Here is a 14962-nt window from a genome sequence, read left to right as displayed (position 1 = left end):
AAGCCCAATTTTGCCCAATATTTGTAATGGGCTGGTGGCCATTATGTTTAGCAGGTAAGAAAAAAGATTTTGACTGACTCATCCATTGATCATCCAACTGATCGCTTGATAAGAGTCATAAGGTTGTTTTCTCCACGGTCCTCAACCCAAAGTCTGAACACTGAATTGCCAATGAAATCAAATCATTTATTACCACAACATGTGAAACTGGAGCATCCCTTGGTGAAACAAACAAACAAGACATTTAGTAGCACAAGTTATAAAAAAAGGAGAAAACAGTACAAAGAGAATGGCTGCTCTCCCATGCTACTTCAGTGCCATTTACAAAATTTGTATTAGTGTGTTTACAAAATGTACGTCTACACTTCTAAATAACCAGCTTAGGACACCAGGCCTAACAAGATCTCACACAGGAAGTGTGGCAGAAGTGAGGTGCTGCTGTCAGACTGCTGCCACTGGACTGCTGGAAACTTGTGCAGTTTAAACAGCAGGATGTTGTGTGTTGTGTTGAGACCAACCAGAAGAAGACACTCCCCAGGCTGAACCCACCCATCCAGCCAGTCAGAAAGAGACACCTACAGGCTGACACTCAAAATTGAGTCAAGTATTTGACAGTTAAGGCTTCCTGAAACAAAGTGGTGTGCTTTCACCAGGGCTGTGCCACCCCAGCTTTCATCAGTCTGATCATAATTTGTGTTACTTAGCAGGCGGGCACAACATTGATTTCACTGTGTTCTTTACATAGCGACTATTACTGTGCATTGTTCTCTGCTGTATTATGTTTTTGCCACTTATGCTACACCACTTATGATATCAAATCATTGCACTCGTATAAACACTGCAGGACGGCCCTTTGTAGCATTGTGTGTGTGTGTGTGTGTGTGTCTGATAAACATGGTGCATCAGCCACAGCATGAAGAAGCTCAAAGTGCTCCAAATTCTTCAAATGTTGTTTATTTGGCGATAAACCATGTAAAACACATGCCTCCATTAAAAACCACTGAGCATAAACACAAGTGTGAGGCGATCTTGATCCTAAAAGCAGATGAGTGACTTCTAAAGCATTAATGAACGGGAGCGTCCAATAATATACTGATTAACTCACTAAAATAATATATTCCTAAATGCTAGAAATAGCATTAGAATATTAGATGCATTCTTTATTTGCGAGACACAAAAGTAACTTCAGATCACAAAGACAAAGAAACTTATCCTAAACATTCACATTAGTAAAGCATACAGTTCTGGCTTATATCTATATCTAACTTATATCTAAATCTAAATGACACCTCAAAATGATTTGAAAGCCAACTTGGAAAAAAAACTACAGATGTAATATTCCCCGTTCTATTGCTTCACTGTGTAGAACACACATTCACTCCAAGTTTGATCCCGCTGGCGTCTTGATCTGCTGGAGAGTTTAACACTTAAAGCAGCATAAAGGAGGCTGTCTGTTTGTTTGTGACCCTGGAAATGAAATATGCATCTCATCAGATGATTTCATTTTTTACAGAAAGTAAAACAGTATCCAGGAAACAAAGTATTGTGCAAAAAAGATGAGTGAATGGCAGTAAGCAGTTAGCTTATGGTCAACAGCTTGTACTCACCTCTTCATTCACTGTGGATGGAGCTCCTAATCTCCCTGGAGACTCTGGTTGTGAAACAGAAAAGATCTTTTACTCTAAAGCCATGTTCCTTGAGTACAAGCTGTCAGATATAAAAAGGACTGGTTACCTGTAGGTTGGCAGCTGTGTCTCTTGTTCATCATGCACACTGAGAAAGCCAACACAACAATCAGGATGGTGGCGAACGCCAAAACTGCACTCAGGAAATAAACCAGGCCAACCTCATCTGCAGAGAGACGGATATCAGAAACGGAGCTTACAGTATGTTTTCATTGAGGTTATTCAGGAAATAACAATGACTACTTCTCTAATGCAACAAATTCCACGAGACAGTTACCTACCCTCATATTCCAGCTTGGTCCCGTTTCCAAACACTATGTAACCACAAGAGGCCACAGCACAGTAGTAGGTTCCAGCATGAGAAAGACTCACGCTCTCCATTGGCAGGTTGTACACACAGGTGTGTGTTTGTGCTTTAGGTTTCCTCTCACACTGATCCTCTCTGCCTCCGTGGGTGTAAATGAGTCCTGGATGAGATTCCTCAGAGTGTCTGAACCAGTAAACCCTGTGTTCTCCATCACAGGTCCCAGTGTGTACTGTACAGTTCAGAGTCTCAGAGCCTCCTGGCTGGATGGTCTCAGATGCTGACTGATGGACCAAAGCTGGGATGTTCAAACCTGAACCCTTTACACTGACTGTAATACTCTGTGAAAATTCAAAATCATATCCATAGCCTCCTGCACAGTAATAAGTGGCTGAGTCTGAAGTGCCTAAATCGGAGATTATCAGGTGATTTTTACCAATCCCTGCGTCTAGTGTGAAACGTGAATTGTTCTTGAATTCATTATGGAAGGTGCCACTTTTATCATGTTTATAGAATGAAGAGATGATCCTCAGTTTCTGTCCTAGAGTTTGCTTATACCAGTAAACAGTCCTTGCTTCATCGAAACATCTCAAAGTCACGCTGTCACCAACGTTAACTGAATTAAAACCACCAGTTTGACGCACATGTATAGACGAGCTCAAATCAGTGATCTGCGCTGAGGAGAAAATAGATCCACAAAGAGCAATTCATTCAATCAAATAAAAAAAGTCATCCTAGTAAATAATGAAATTATGTATTCAAACACATTTACAACTTACCTAATCCTCCCAAGAACAGATAAGTCAGACACAAAGCAAACCTCAGAGGTGTCATTGTGCTCGTAATGCCGTGCTGAATGAACTGAACCTCTACTCTACAGAGAGGACACTCTGTCTGATTGGCTAACCACCCAAGTGGTTAGTACCACCTAAGATGCTGATTTGGAAACATTGAAAACATTTTCACTGCTGCCTTCAATGCATCAACATCTACGTGCTTAAAACAGATCTTCCACTCGTAATTCTCCTGTTTCATTCCACACATGCAGTCAGGATCTATAAGGTTCATTTTACTTTGTAACTTAATTAATGTCCTGTTAATGGTAAGTTTGTATCCAAAATAACTCATCACATTGCTTGTACGTTTTGTATGTAGCATTAAGCATGAGCATTGTGGTTGCTCTATATTCTCCCCACAAATCAGCGGTGGCTGTCATGTCCATGGCCAATACGGACAGCCCATATATATTGCGGTAGTGTATATATTAGTGGTGGCTTGTGTTGGTGGTAAAAATAACATGTTATATAGAGATCATCTGCTTTCCAAACACACACATAATGACCACTGTTCGGATGATACAACAGTGAAAAGAATACTTGTATTGTAACACTACTGTCTGTCTGGCAGAAACAGGTGTCTGTGCACTCTACATGATTTAAAAAAAAAAGCCCAAACACTGAGTGTATATGTGCAAATGTTATGTTGTTTGACCTTCTGGTCACCTTAATGCTACTTTAGATATTTGTGATTTCTTTTTAGTTTGCAGATGTGAATACAAACGGAATGAATACATCAGATTTATTGCTGAAATAATTATCGTCTCATTTTCTTGAAATAGTCTGGGCACTAGAGTTAGACTGTGCATGAAGACACTGCAGGGACGTGCTGTTTGAAACCACAAAGACAGAGAGAGCAGAGGGGCCTAGAAGTACATGACTAAAATGGATTCAGAGCTAATCTTTGATGGCCGACCACACAGAGGCTAAAAAAAGGTGCTCATGTCTCCTGGGTTTGTGCTTTACAATCAGCACACTTACCGTAAACAACCTGTGAATAAAAACAGCCATTATCCATCCACTCAAGGTGGATTAGTTTGTGCTGCAACATCACATGTTGGTGGATGTTGTCACTCCTTGAAGGTGTCATGTCTGTATCAAACATGCTCCAAGTCTGCAATGCCATAACGATTGTGTCCCTTTGATTCTGAGATGCTGCCGCTAAAGCATTAATGAGCGTCCAATAATATACTGATTAACTCACTAAAATAATATATTCCTAAATGCTAGAAATAGCATTAGAATATTAGATGCATTCTTTATTTGCGAGACACAAAAGTAACTTCAGATCACAAAGACAAAGAAACTTATCCTAAACATTCACATTAGTAAAGCATACAGTTCTGGCTTATATCTATATCTAACTTATATCTAAATCTAAATGACACCTCAAAATGATTTGAAAGCCAACTTGGAAAAAAAACTACAGATGTAATATTCCCCGTTCTATTGCTTCACTGTGTAGAACACACATTCACTCCAAGTTTGATCCCGCTGGCGTCTTGATCTGCTGGAGAGTTTAACACTTAAAGCAGCATAAAGGAGGCTGTCTGTTTGTTTGTGACCCTGGAAATGAAATATGCATCTCATCAGATGATTTCATTTTTTACAGAAAGTAAAACAGTATCCAGGAAACAAAGTATTGTGCAAAAAAGATGAGTGAATGGCAGTAAGCAGTTAGCTTATGGTCAACAGCTTGTACTCACCTCTTCATTCACTGTGGATGGAGCTCCTAATCTCCCTGGAGACTCTGGTTGTGAAACAGAAAAGATCTTTTACTCTAAAGCCATGTTCCTTGAGTACAAGCTGTCAGATATAAAAAGGACTAGTTACCTGTAGGTTGGCAGCTGTGTCTCTTGTTCATCATGCACACTGAGAAAGCCAACACAACAATCAGGATGGTGGCGAACGCCAAAACTGCACTCAGGAAATAAACCAGGCCAACCTCATCTGCAGAGAGACGGATATCAGAAACGGAGCTTACAGTATGTTTTCATTGAGGTTATTCAGGAAATAACAATGACTACTTCTCTAATGCAACAAATTCCACGAGACAGTTACCTACCCTCATATTCCAGCTTGGTCCCGTTTCCAAACACTACGTAACCACATGAGGCCAGAGCACAGTAGTAGGTTCCAGCATGAGAAAGACTCACGCTCTCCATTGGCAGGTTGTACACACAGGTGTGTGTTTGTGCTTTAGGTTTCCTCTCACACTGATCCTCTCTGCCTCCGTGGGTGTAAATGAGTCCTGGATGAGATTCCTCAGAGCGTCTGAACCAGTAAACCCTGTGTTCTCCATCACAGGTCCCAGTGTGTACTGTACAGTTCAGAGTCTCAGAGCCTCCTGGCTGGATGGTCTCAGATGCTGACTGATGGACCAAAGCTGGGATGTTCAAACCTGAACCCTTTACACTGACTGTAATACTCTGTGAAAATTCTAAATCATATCCATAGCCTCCTGCACAGTAATAAGTGGCTGAGTCTGAAGTGCCTAAATCGGAGATTATCAGGTGATTTTTACCAATCCCTGCGTCTAGTGTGAAACGTGAATTGTTCTTGAATTCATTATGGAAGGTGACACTTTTATCATGTTTATAGAATGAAGAGATGATCCTCAGTTTCTGTCCTAGAGTTTGCTTATACCAGTAAACAGTCCTTGCTTCATCGAAACATCTCAAAGTCACGCTGTCACCAACGTTAGCTGAATAAAAACCACCAGTTTGACGCACATGTATAGACGAGCTCAAATCAGTGATCTGCGCTGAGGAGAAAATAGATCCACAAAGAGCAATTCAATCAATCAAATAAAAAACGTAATCCTAGTAAATAATGAAATTATGTATTCAAACACATTTACAACTTACCTAATCCTCCCAAGAACAGATAAGTCAGACACAAAGCAAACCTCAGAGGTGTCATTGTGCTCGTAATGCCGTGCTGAATGAACTGAACCTCTACTCTACAGAGAGGACACTCTGTCTGATTGGCTAACCACCCAAGTGGTTAGTACAACCTAAGATGCTGATTTGGAAACATTGAAAACATTTTCACTGCTGCCTTCAATGCATCGACATCTACGTGCTTAAAACAGATCTTCCACTCGTAATTCTCCTGTTTCATTCCACACATGCAGTCAGGATCTATAAGGTTCATTTTACTTTGTAACTTAATTAATGTCCTGTTAATGGTAAGTTTGTATCCAAAATAACTCATCACATTGCTTGTACGTTTTGTATGTAGCATTAAGCATGAGCATTGTGGTTGCTCTATATTCTCCCCACAAATCAGCGGTGGCTGTCATGTCCATGGCCAATACAGACAGCCCATATATATTGCGGTAGTGTATATATTAGTGGTGGCTTGTGTTGGTGGTAAAAATAACATGTTATATAGAGATCATCTGCTTTCCAAACACACACATAATGACCACTGTTCGGATGATACAACAGTGAAAAGAATACTTGTATTGTAACACTACTGTCTGTCTGGCAGAAACAGGTGTCTGTGCACTCTACATGATTTAAAAAAAAAAGCCCAAACACTGAGTGTATATGTGCAAATGTTATGTTGTTTGACCTTCTGGTCACCTTAATGCTACTTTAGATATTTGTGATTTCTTTTTAGTTTGCAGATGTGAATACAAACGGAATGAATACATCAGATTTATTGCTGAAATAATTATCGTCTCATCTTTTTGAAATAGTCTGGGCACTAGAGTTAGACTGTGCATGAAGACACTGCAGGGACGTGCTGTTTGAAACCACAAAGACAGAGAGAGCAGAGGGGCCTAGAAGTACATGACTAAAATGGATTCAGAGCTAATCTTTGATGGCCGACCACACAGAGGCTAAAAAAAGGTACTCATGTCTCCTGGGTTTGTGCTTTACAATCAGCACACTTACCGTAAACAACCTGTGAATAAAAACAGCCATTATCCATCCACTCAAGGTGGATTAGTTTGTGCTGCAACATCACATGTTGGTGGATGTTGTCACTCCTTGAAGGTGTCATGTCTGTATCAAACATGCTCCAAGTCTGCAATGCCATAACGATTGTGTCCCTTTGATTCTGAGATGCTGCCGCTAAAGCATTAATGAGCGTCCAATAATATACTGATTAACTCACTAAAATAATATATTCCTAAATGCTAGAAATAGCATTAGAATATTAGATGCATTCTTTATTTGCGAGACACAAAAGTAACTTCAGATCACAAAGACAAAGAAACTTATCCTAAACATTCACATTAGTAAAGCATACAGTTCTGGCTTATATCTATATCTAACTTATATCTAAATCTAAATGACACCTCAAAATGATTTGAAAGCCAACTTGGAAAAAAAACTACAGATGTAATATTCCCCGTTCTATTGCTTCACTGTGTAGAACACACATTCACTCCAAGTTTGATCCCGCTGGCGTCTTGATCTGCTGGAGAGTTTAACACTTAAAGCAGCATAAAGGAGGCTGTCTGTTTGTTTGTGACCCTGGAAATGAAATATGCATCTCATCAGATGATTTCATTTTTTACAGAAAGTAAAACAGTATCCAGGAAACAAAGTATTGTGCAAAAAAGATGAGTGAATGGCAGTAAGCAGTTAGCTTATGGTCAACAGCTTGTACTCACCTCTTCATTCACTGTGGATGGAGCTCCTAATCTCCCTGGAGACTCTGGTTGTGAAACAGAAAAGATCTTTTACTCTAAAGCCATGTTCCTTGAGTACAAGCTGTCAGATATAAAAAGGACTAGTTACCTGTAGGTTGGCAGCTGTGTCTCTTGTTCATCATGCACACTGAGAAAGCCAACACAACAATCAGGATGGTGGCGAACGCCAAAACTGCACTCAGGAAATAAACCAGGCCAACCTCATCTGCAGAGAGACGGATATCAGAAACGGAGCTTACAGTATGTTTTCATTGAGGTTATTCAGGAAATAACAATGACTACTTCTCTAATGCAACAAATTCCACGAGACAGTTACCTACCCTCATATTCCAGCTTGGTCCCGTTTCCAAACACTACGTAACCACATGAGGCCACAGCACAGTAGTAGGTTCCAGCATGAGAAAGACTCACGCTCTCCATTGGCAGGTTGTACACACAGGTGTGTGTTTGTGCTTCAGGTTTCCTCTCACACTGATCCTCTCTGCCTCCGTGGGTGTAAATGAGTCCTGGATGAGATTCCTCAGAGTGTCTGAACCAGTAAACCCTGTGTTCTCCATCACAGGTCCCAGTGTGTACTGTACAGTTCAGAGTCACTGAGCCTCCTGGCTGGATGGTCTCAGATGTTGACTGATGGACCAAAGCTGGGATGTTCAAACCTGAACCCTCTACAATGACTGTAATGCTCTCCGAAACTTCTAAATTGTATAAACAGGAGCTCATGCAGAAGTAAGTAGCAGAGTCTGAATTACGCAAATCTGTGATTGTAATGTGATTTTTACCATTTTCAGTATCCAGTGTGAAACGTGGATTCTTGAATTCATCATAAAAAGTCTCATTTTTATCAAACTTGAAGAACGTAGACATGAGCCTTGTTTTCTCTCCCAGTGTTTGCTTGTACCAGTAAAGCCTTGCAGCAACATCACCTTCGTAGAAACACTGTAAGGTCAAGTTGTCCCCATTTTTAACAAACACTAAAGGTCTCTCTTGATGAACAGACGAGGTGGATTTCAGAGCAGCTGTCGGAGCTGAAGAGAAATAAAAGACAAAACGGAACAGAATTCTGTATAATCTTGGAAACATTTCTACAAGGAGTCATCATGTACCAAAAGGCACAAGTCTGAGTAACAAAAAGACAACTCACCCATTTTCCCCAGGAGCAAACATGTAAGATAGAAAGCAAACACTGGAGATGCCATTGTGCTCAAACCGCTGCGTGAAATGAAAAGAGCATCCACCCTTTCTCCGCTCTTTAGAGACAAGACTGTGTTTGATTGGCCAACCTGAAGTGACGCTGTACTCTACAGAATGTCCTACTTAGGAAACATCACATGTTCATTGCCACATACAGTGTCAGTTTTTGTGTTTTAGAAACAGTTCACATGGTGAGACGTATAAAGTACACAACAGCTCCTAGTCTTGGCATTAGATATCATAAACGTCCAACATAAAGGTGTAACAAGACACAGTGAACTTGTTGCTGGTTTTGCAATGTGCTTGTTTGGTGTTGTGGGTGCCATAAACGGTCATTAAATTCCATTTACCTCCATCGTACTAGAATGGCAGCTGAAATCAAACACAATCAGTTCTACCTACACAAACAACTACCAATAGACATAATGTTGAACATGCTTTTGACTTTTAAATAGCAGACCTCATCCTGTAAAGTCAATATAATCATGTAAATTTGACCAGATGAGGGATATCCTTGTCAGACTGCAGACTTACATCCTACTGAAAACCACAAATGCTGCTGCTGCACTGAACGATACCGAACGAAAAGTATCAGGGTTACATTTTACAAGTCTGAGAGTAATGCATGCTTTATTTCTTTACTGCATATGTTCATAGTATAACCTGTGAACACACATTTTATAACTACTACTACTTCTCATGTCAGATATGGTTCACAGCTGGTTTTCAGCTGTGTAAGAAAATTCATAATTATATTCAATAATAGCACTTAAGTAGTTGTCCATCCCAGGGTACCATTCTTTGAAAAGAAGAATGTTAAACAACAATTTAATGATTCATTAGTCTCATTAAAACACACTAAGCAATCAGTTTGGAATTTTGATAATGTAACATAATGCTTATAATAATGCTTATAATAATGCCAATACTACTACTACTACTACTACTACTACTACTACTACTGCTCCTACTACTGCTCCTACTACTACTACTGCTCCTACTACTGCTCCTACTACTGCTCCTACTACTGCTGCTGCTAATAATAATAATATATTGAGTGCTGCTAAAGTTGAAGGATTTCAGAGTTCTTTGTAGAGCAGACATTGACATCATTCACTCTTTTAACACTCACATTAAACACACCAGCATGTATATTAAAAAGTGTTTATTAACACACAAAGTCAATACATATCTTGACAACTAAAGTGTGTCACACGTCCTTTGCCTAAATATATTATAATTGTGCACTGAAAGAATAAAGAACCTACTGTTCCATATTGGTCTTAAGCTAAGCAACCATATTTATTCTTATTTCTGTATAGTCAAAATTTGCATAATGGCAGAGCTGCACGTGTGTGTGTGTGTGTGTGTGTCTGTATGTGTGAGTGCATGCGTGCGCTGACATTTGTGTGTATGTGTCCTGATATTTATGTCTACCAAGTATGAATGTACACTACTCACAAAAAGTTAGGGATATTCGACTTTCAGGTGAAATATATGGAAAATGTAAAAATTTAATGCTACAGTGATATCATGAAAGTAGGGCATTAAAGTAGAAGCATGCAATGGTAATTTCTTCATTTTAAACAATGTATTTGAAGAAAACCTAACAACAGTGGTATAAATAAATTGGGATGTGGCCAAAGGACGTCCACTCCTCTCCTTTCTGTGACTCTTCCAGTCTCTGTATCACTGTTCCAACCTCCTGATGACACTCTGTGACCCTCTAAGCTCAGTGAACACCTCCGTCTGAGGACTTCCTGTTTGAAGCCTCCAGTGTTGAGGTGCTGCTGATCAACTGTTAGGTGTCGTCTTGGTCTCATGATGTCAGAATGTGAACAGCACGATGAGGAGGACTGTTTAAATACCAATTCTAACTGAAGCAGGAAATGTATTGGTGGATTCATGGATCAAACCTGTTGTGAATGTTGCTGTTAAGCTTCTTGTTAGAGAACTTAGACTTAGACTTAGACTTCTTTATTTGATCCCCCATAGGGGGAAATTTTCTTGTTACAGCAGCAACAATATAAACAGGGAGAGTGAAAAAAAAACAAAGCAATAGAAAAGACAAAAATAGCAAAAATAAATATAAATATATGGATTGTGATGAAATGAAATAAATATTTACACCATAGGATATTTACACTTTAGACAGGAATGGAATGACATGGATGGTAGGCAGTATAATTAACATCAGCCAGTGATGCTGGTGTTATAGAGTCTGATGGCTGATGGGGGAAATGACCTGCGGTAGCGTTCCTTCTTGCAGAGTGGGTGCCTCAGCCTGCTGCTGAAAGAGCTGCTGAGGGCCCCCACAGTCTCGTGCAGGGGGTGAGAGGGGTTGTCCATGATGGACTTGAGTTTTGTTAGTGTCCTCCTCTCACCCACCTCCTCTATGGAGTCCAGGGAGCAGTCCAGGACAGAAGCGGCCCTCCTGACCAGCCTGTTCAGTCTCTTTCTGTCCCTCTCCGTGCTCCCTCCTCCCCAGCAGACCACTGCATAGAGGACTGCAGACGCCACCACAGAGTCATAAAAAGTCCTGAGCAGAGTCCTGCACACTCCAAAGGACCTCAGTCTCCTCAGCAGGTGGAGACGACTTTGGCCCTTCTTGTACAGGACGTCTGTGTTGTGAGACCAGTCCAGTTTGTTGTTGAGGTGAACACCCAGGTATTTGAGGGTCTCCACCCTCTCAATGTCCAGTCCCTGAATGTTCACCACAGCAACTTGTGCAAAAAGTACTGAAACACTGAACAGTTGGACATGTGCATTCAAAGGTTTAGAGAAGGTCACATTAAGTTCACCTGGAAAGGTTAGAATGCATTTTAGGTTCATCCTGAAATTTCACCTGAAAGCCGAATTGTCATGATCCTGCTGTCCCTTTCCCTCTTGTATGTTTTATCTCCCCCTGTCTGTCACCGGAGTGGAATCAGGAGGGTCATCTTTCCACACACCTGCAGTAATCACTCACCTGGTCCTCATTAGCAATCTAGCCTCTACTCCTCCCCACTCTTTTTAAGCCCAGTTCACTCTCTCCCTTACTGCCAGAATCTCCGTTTCCCTCGTGGTTACATACGGCTCCTTGTTTCACTATTACCTAGCGTTTGCCTTTTTGCTTCCTTCCCTCGTCCCGGCCCTGTCTGATTGTTTCCCCAGGTCTCCAGCCCGCTCCCTCCTGGTCTCCTCCCCGGCCCTGTCTCCCTCGTCTCCAGCCCGCTCCCTTCTGGTCTCCTCCCCGGCCCTGTCTCCCTCGTCTCCAGCCTGCTCCCTCCTGGTCTTCTCTACGGTCTGGTTCCTTCATCTCCACCACCGGTTCAGTCCCTCACTCCACCAGCCCGCACCTCCCGGCTTTCTCCTTGTGCTCTGTTCAATAAACTTTCCATTCTCCAACCCTAGCCTGTGTCAGTCTGCATTGTGGGTCCAGCCAGCTCGGTTCCTCGCAACACGAATATCCCTAACTTTTTGTGAGTAGTGTATGTCTCAGTGAACAGTTTATATTAAGCTAAAGAATTTCAGTCGTGGTTGACGTAGTTTTGGACCATGAAAGATACTATCAATCTACTGAACTAAAGGCATCTTTTAAAACGAATTTTGAATCAATATGATTTTAAAAGGTTAAGGATTTATGCTGTCTCCCTCTATAATCTATGAAGCAATGCCTGATGACGATCCCTTGCTCTGCAATAGGATCATTAAAACAACACATGACACTAAGAACTGATCAGTTTTCACTGTGAGCACAAAGCACCACTATTAGCCTCTATCATCTAAAGGAGAACTGTGGTTTGAACTAGAGCTTCATAATGGTCTTTTCAATGATACGATCAAAGTTGGTGGTCAATGTAAAATGTTACACATATCCTTTCTAGTCCTTTCTTCTGTCTGCATCAATGACTTTGTCATTGATGCAGACAGAAGCCAACTGCAACACACTAAAAGATACCTTGGTACAACATATGTGCTTGAAAATGCTGGACAGGCCTCAGTACCCCAAACAATAACTGTCATACATATTTGAACTTTAATGACATAAAATGCACAAACAAAAGCACATACAGAAATTAATTAAAAGCCATTAAGGAAAATCCATGACAAACCTGATCGTCAAAGCTCATGTGTCGTGTATATAGAATCGTTGAATCCAACCTACTGAATGCTGATGCATATGTATTAAAAATTACCACAAGATATTAGATGATTGGTGCCTTATTAAGACAATGCCATAAAAATAAGGAGCTTGTAACCACAAAGACAAACACAGCAAAAAGAGTGGGGGCCCAAATGTGCACATTCCTGAACCTGTTGCGAAACCTTACTTGAGTTTAGGGATATCATGTCAGATGGAAAATAGAAAATTATATTCATCTCAAGGCCTACATTTAAATTTACATTCTATTTTGAAAAAACAGCAAAAAATCCACTCTTACTGATAAAGTGGAAATAAAATATGTCCAATTCTAGTGTGCTACACTGGAGTACACACATTCACTTTTGGTGTTGTTCCTCTGTCTTCTTGATCTGTTGGGCAGGTCAACGCTTAGAGCTGCATAATGGAGGCTGTCTGCGTCTCGATAAGTCTGTTAACAAAATATACCAAAGTATATCACAATATGGACCCGGACAAAAATAAAACAATAAACAAAACAAGGTCCACAAAATGATTTTGCTTTGTGCAATAAAAATCAGTTCAAATGGAATATCTCCAGGTTATTTACCTCAACATTTTCTAAGGAAGGAGCTGATCTTGATTTTGCTTGAGACTCTGGTTGTAAAACACAGGAAAAAAAAGCTCTTTTATTCTAAAGCTATTTTCAGTATACACAAGCAGATTCAAACAGTGTTAATTACAGTACCTGGAGATTGGAAACTGCTTCTCTTGTTAATCTTGTACACTGAGAAAGCCAGTAAAACAACCAGAATGGTGCTGACAGCCAAAGCTCCACTCAAGAAATATACCAAAACGTCCACTTTATCTGCAGAGAGACAGACACCAGATACGGAGCTTTTAGTATGTTTTCTTTCAAATGTGCTCAGAGAGTAGCAGTTGGTACTTCAAATGAGAAAACATCTACAAAAAAAGATTCAAAGCGTTTATTGTCATGTGTACAGTGCAGAAACGGGTTTCCCTGTACAATGAAAAACTTACTTTGCCGTCCACACTGAATGCCAAAGAGTAAAAAAGAAGAGGATAAAAATATAAAATATAAATAGAAACTACTATTGCTAAATTATAAACTGCTATTGCTAACATAAATATATTTACAGAATGTGCAACTTACCCTCATATTCCAGCTTGGTCCCATTTCCAAACACTATGTAACCACATGAGGCCACAGCACAGTAGTAAGTCCCAGCATGAGAAAGATTCAGGCTCTTCATTGGCAGGTTGTACACACAGGTGTGTGTTTGTGCTTCAGGTTTCCTCTCACACTGATCCTCTCTGCCTCCGTGGGTGTAAATGAGTCCTGGATGAGATTCCTCAGAGTGTCTGAACCAGTAAACCTTGTGTTCTCCATCACAGGTCCCAGTGTGTACTGTACAGTTCAGAGTCACTGAGCCTCCTGGCTGGATGGTCTCAGATGCTGACTGATGGACCAAAGCTGGGATGTTCGAACCTGAACCCTCTACAATGACTGTAATGCTCTCCGAAAATTCTAAATTGCTTAAATAAACCCTTGTGCAGTAGTATGTAGCAGAGTCTGGAATGCGCAAATTTGTGATTGTCATGTGATTTTTACAATTTTCAGTATCTAGTGTGAAGCGTGGATTGTTCTTAAATTCATCATGAAAAGTGCCATTTTTATCAAACCTGTTGAAGGTAGAGATGAGCCTTGGTTTCTGTCCTAGAGTTTGTTTAAACCAGTTAAGCGTTGCAGGAACTTTAAACTCATAGAAACACTGTAAGGTCAAGTTCTCACCAGTTTTAACAGACACGAAATGTTGCTCTTGGCGAACAGATGAGAATTTCAGTTGAGTCACCTGAACTGGAGAGAAATGAGAGAAAAAGCAAATACTTTTATAGAATTCAGTCATTACATTAGAAATATCAGCAGTTGTGTGAGGAGTGATGAGCCAGAAAGACACAACTCACCCATTTCCCCCAAGAATAAATATGTAAGACAGAAAACAAACTTTGGAAGTGTCATCGTGTTCAAAATGCCGTGCTGAATGAAAGGATATTGATAGTTTTTCCACTCTTCACAGGCGAGACTGTGTTTGATTGGCCAGCCTGTATGACCTAAATAGGAAACACAGTCACATGTTCACTGCTACTTATGGC

The 14962-nt window shown here is 40.5% G+C and overlaps 4 protein-coding genes across 4 annotated transcripts; all 4 read right to left on the bottom strand.

Moving 5' to 3' along the window:
- Nucleotides 1-994: 994 nt before the first annotated feature.
- Nucleotides 995-2823, bottom strand: LOC139222746 (uncharacterized). Its single transcript, XM_070854596.1, has 5 exons — nucleotides 2769-2823; nucleotides 1967-2665; nucleotides 1735-1851; nucleotides 1608-1651; nucleotides 995-1467 (listed from the first exon to the last, which is right to left on the bottom strand). Exons 1-5 carry the CDS (start codon nucleotides 2821-2823, stop codon nucleotides 1348-1350), a joined length of 1035 nt encoding a protein of 344 aa, XP_070710697.1. The 3' UTR covers nucleotides 995-1347.
- Nucleotides 2824-4065: 1242 nt separating this feature from the next.
- Nucleotides 4066-5747, bottom strand: LOC139222775 (uncharacterized). Its single transcript, XM_070854637.1, has 5 exons — nucleotides 5693-5747; nucleotides 4891-5589; nucleotides 4659-4775; nucleotides 4532-4575; nucleotides 4066-4391 (listed from the first exon to the last, which is right to left on the bottom strand). Exons 1-5 carry the CDS (start codon nucleotides 5745-5747, stop codon nucleotides 4272-4274), a joined length of 1035 nt encoding a protein of 344 aa, XP_070710738.1. The 3' UTR covers nucleotides 4066-4271.
- A 1242-nt stretch (nucleotides 5748-6989) lies between these two features.
- On the bottom strand, nucleotides 6990-8703 carry LOC139222749 (signal-regulatory protein beta-2-like). Its single transcript, XM_070854599.1, has 5 exons — nucleotides 8636-8703; nucleotides 7815-8519; nucleotides 7583-7699; nucleotides 7456-7499; nucleotides 6990-7315 (listed from the first exon to the last, which is right to left on the bottom strand). Exons 1-5 carry the CDS (start codon nucleotides 8688-8690, stop codon nucleotides 7196-7198), a joined length of 1041 nt encoding a protein of 346 aa, XP_070710700.1. The 5' UTR covers nucleotides 8691-8703; the 3' UTR covers nucleotides 6990-7195.
- Nucleotides 8704-13053: 4350 nt separating this feature from the next.
- On the bottom strand, nucleotides 13054-14834 carry LOC139223098 (uncharacterized). Its single transcript, XM_070855033.1, has 5 exons — nucleotides 14774-14834; nucleotides 13962-14666; nucleotides 13536-13655; nucleotides 13398-13444; nucleotides 13054-13259 (listed from the first exon to the last, which is right to left on the bottom strand). Exons 1-5 carry the CDS (start codon nucleotides 14826-14828, stop codon nucleotides 13140-13142), a joined length of 1047 nt encoding a protein of 348 aa, XP_070711134.1. The 5' UTR covers nucleotides 14829-14834; the 3' UTR covers nucleotides 13054-13139.
- Nucleotides 14835-14962: the final 128 nt, after the last annotated feature.

This window comes from Pempheris klunzingeri, chromosome 23 (genome assembly GCF_042242105.1).
Source record: "Pempheris klunzingeri isolate RE-2024b chromosome 23, fPemKlu1.hap1, whole genome shotgun sequence".
Taxonomy (NCBI): Eukaryota; Metazoa; Chordata; class Actinopteri; order Acropomatiformes; family Pempheridae; genus Pempheris; species Pempheris klunzingeri.
This window is presented reverse-complemented; position numbering and strand designations above follow the sequence as displayed.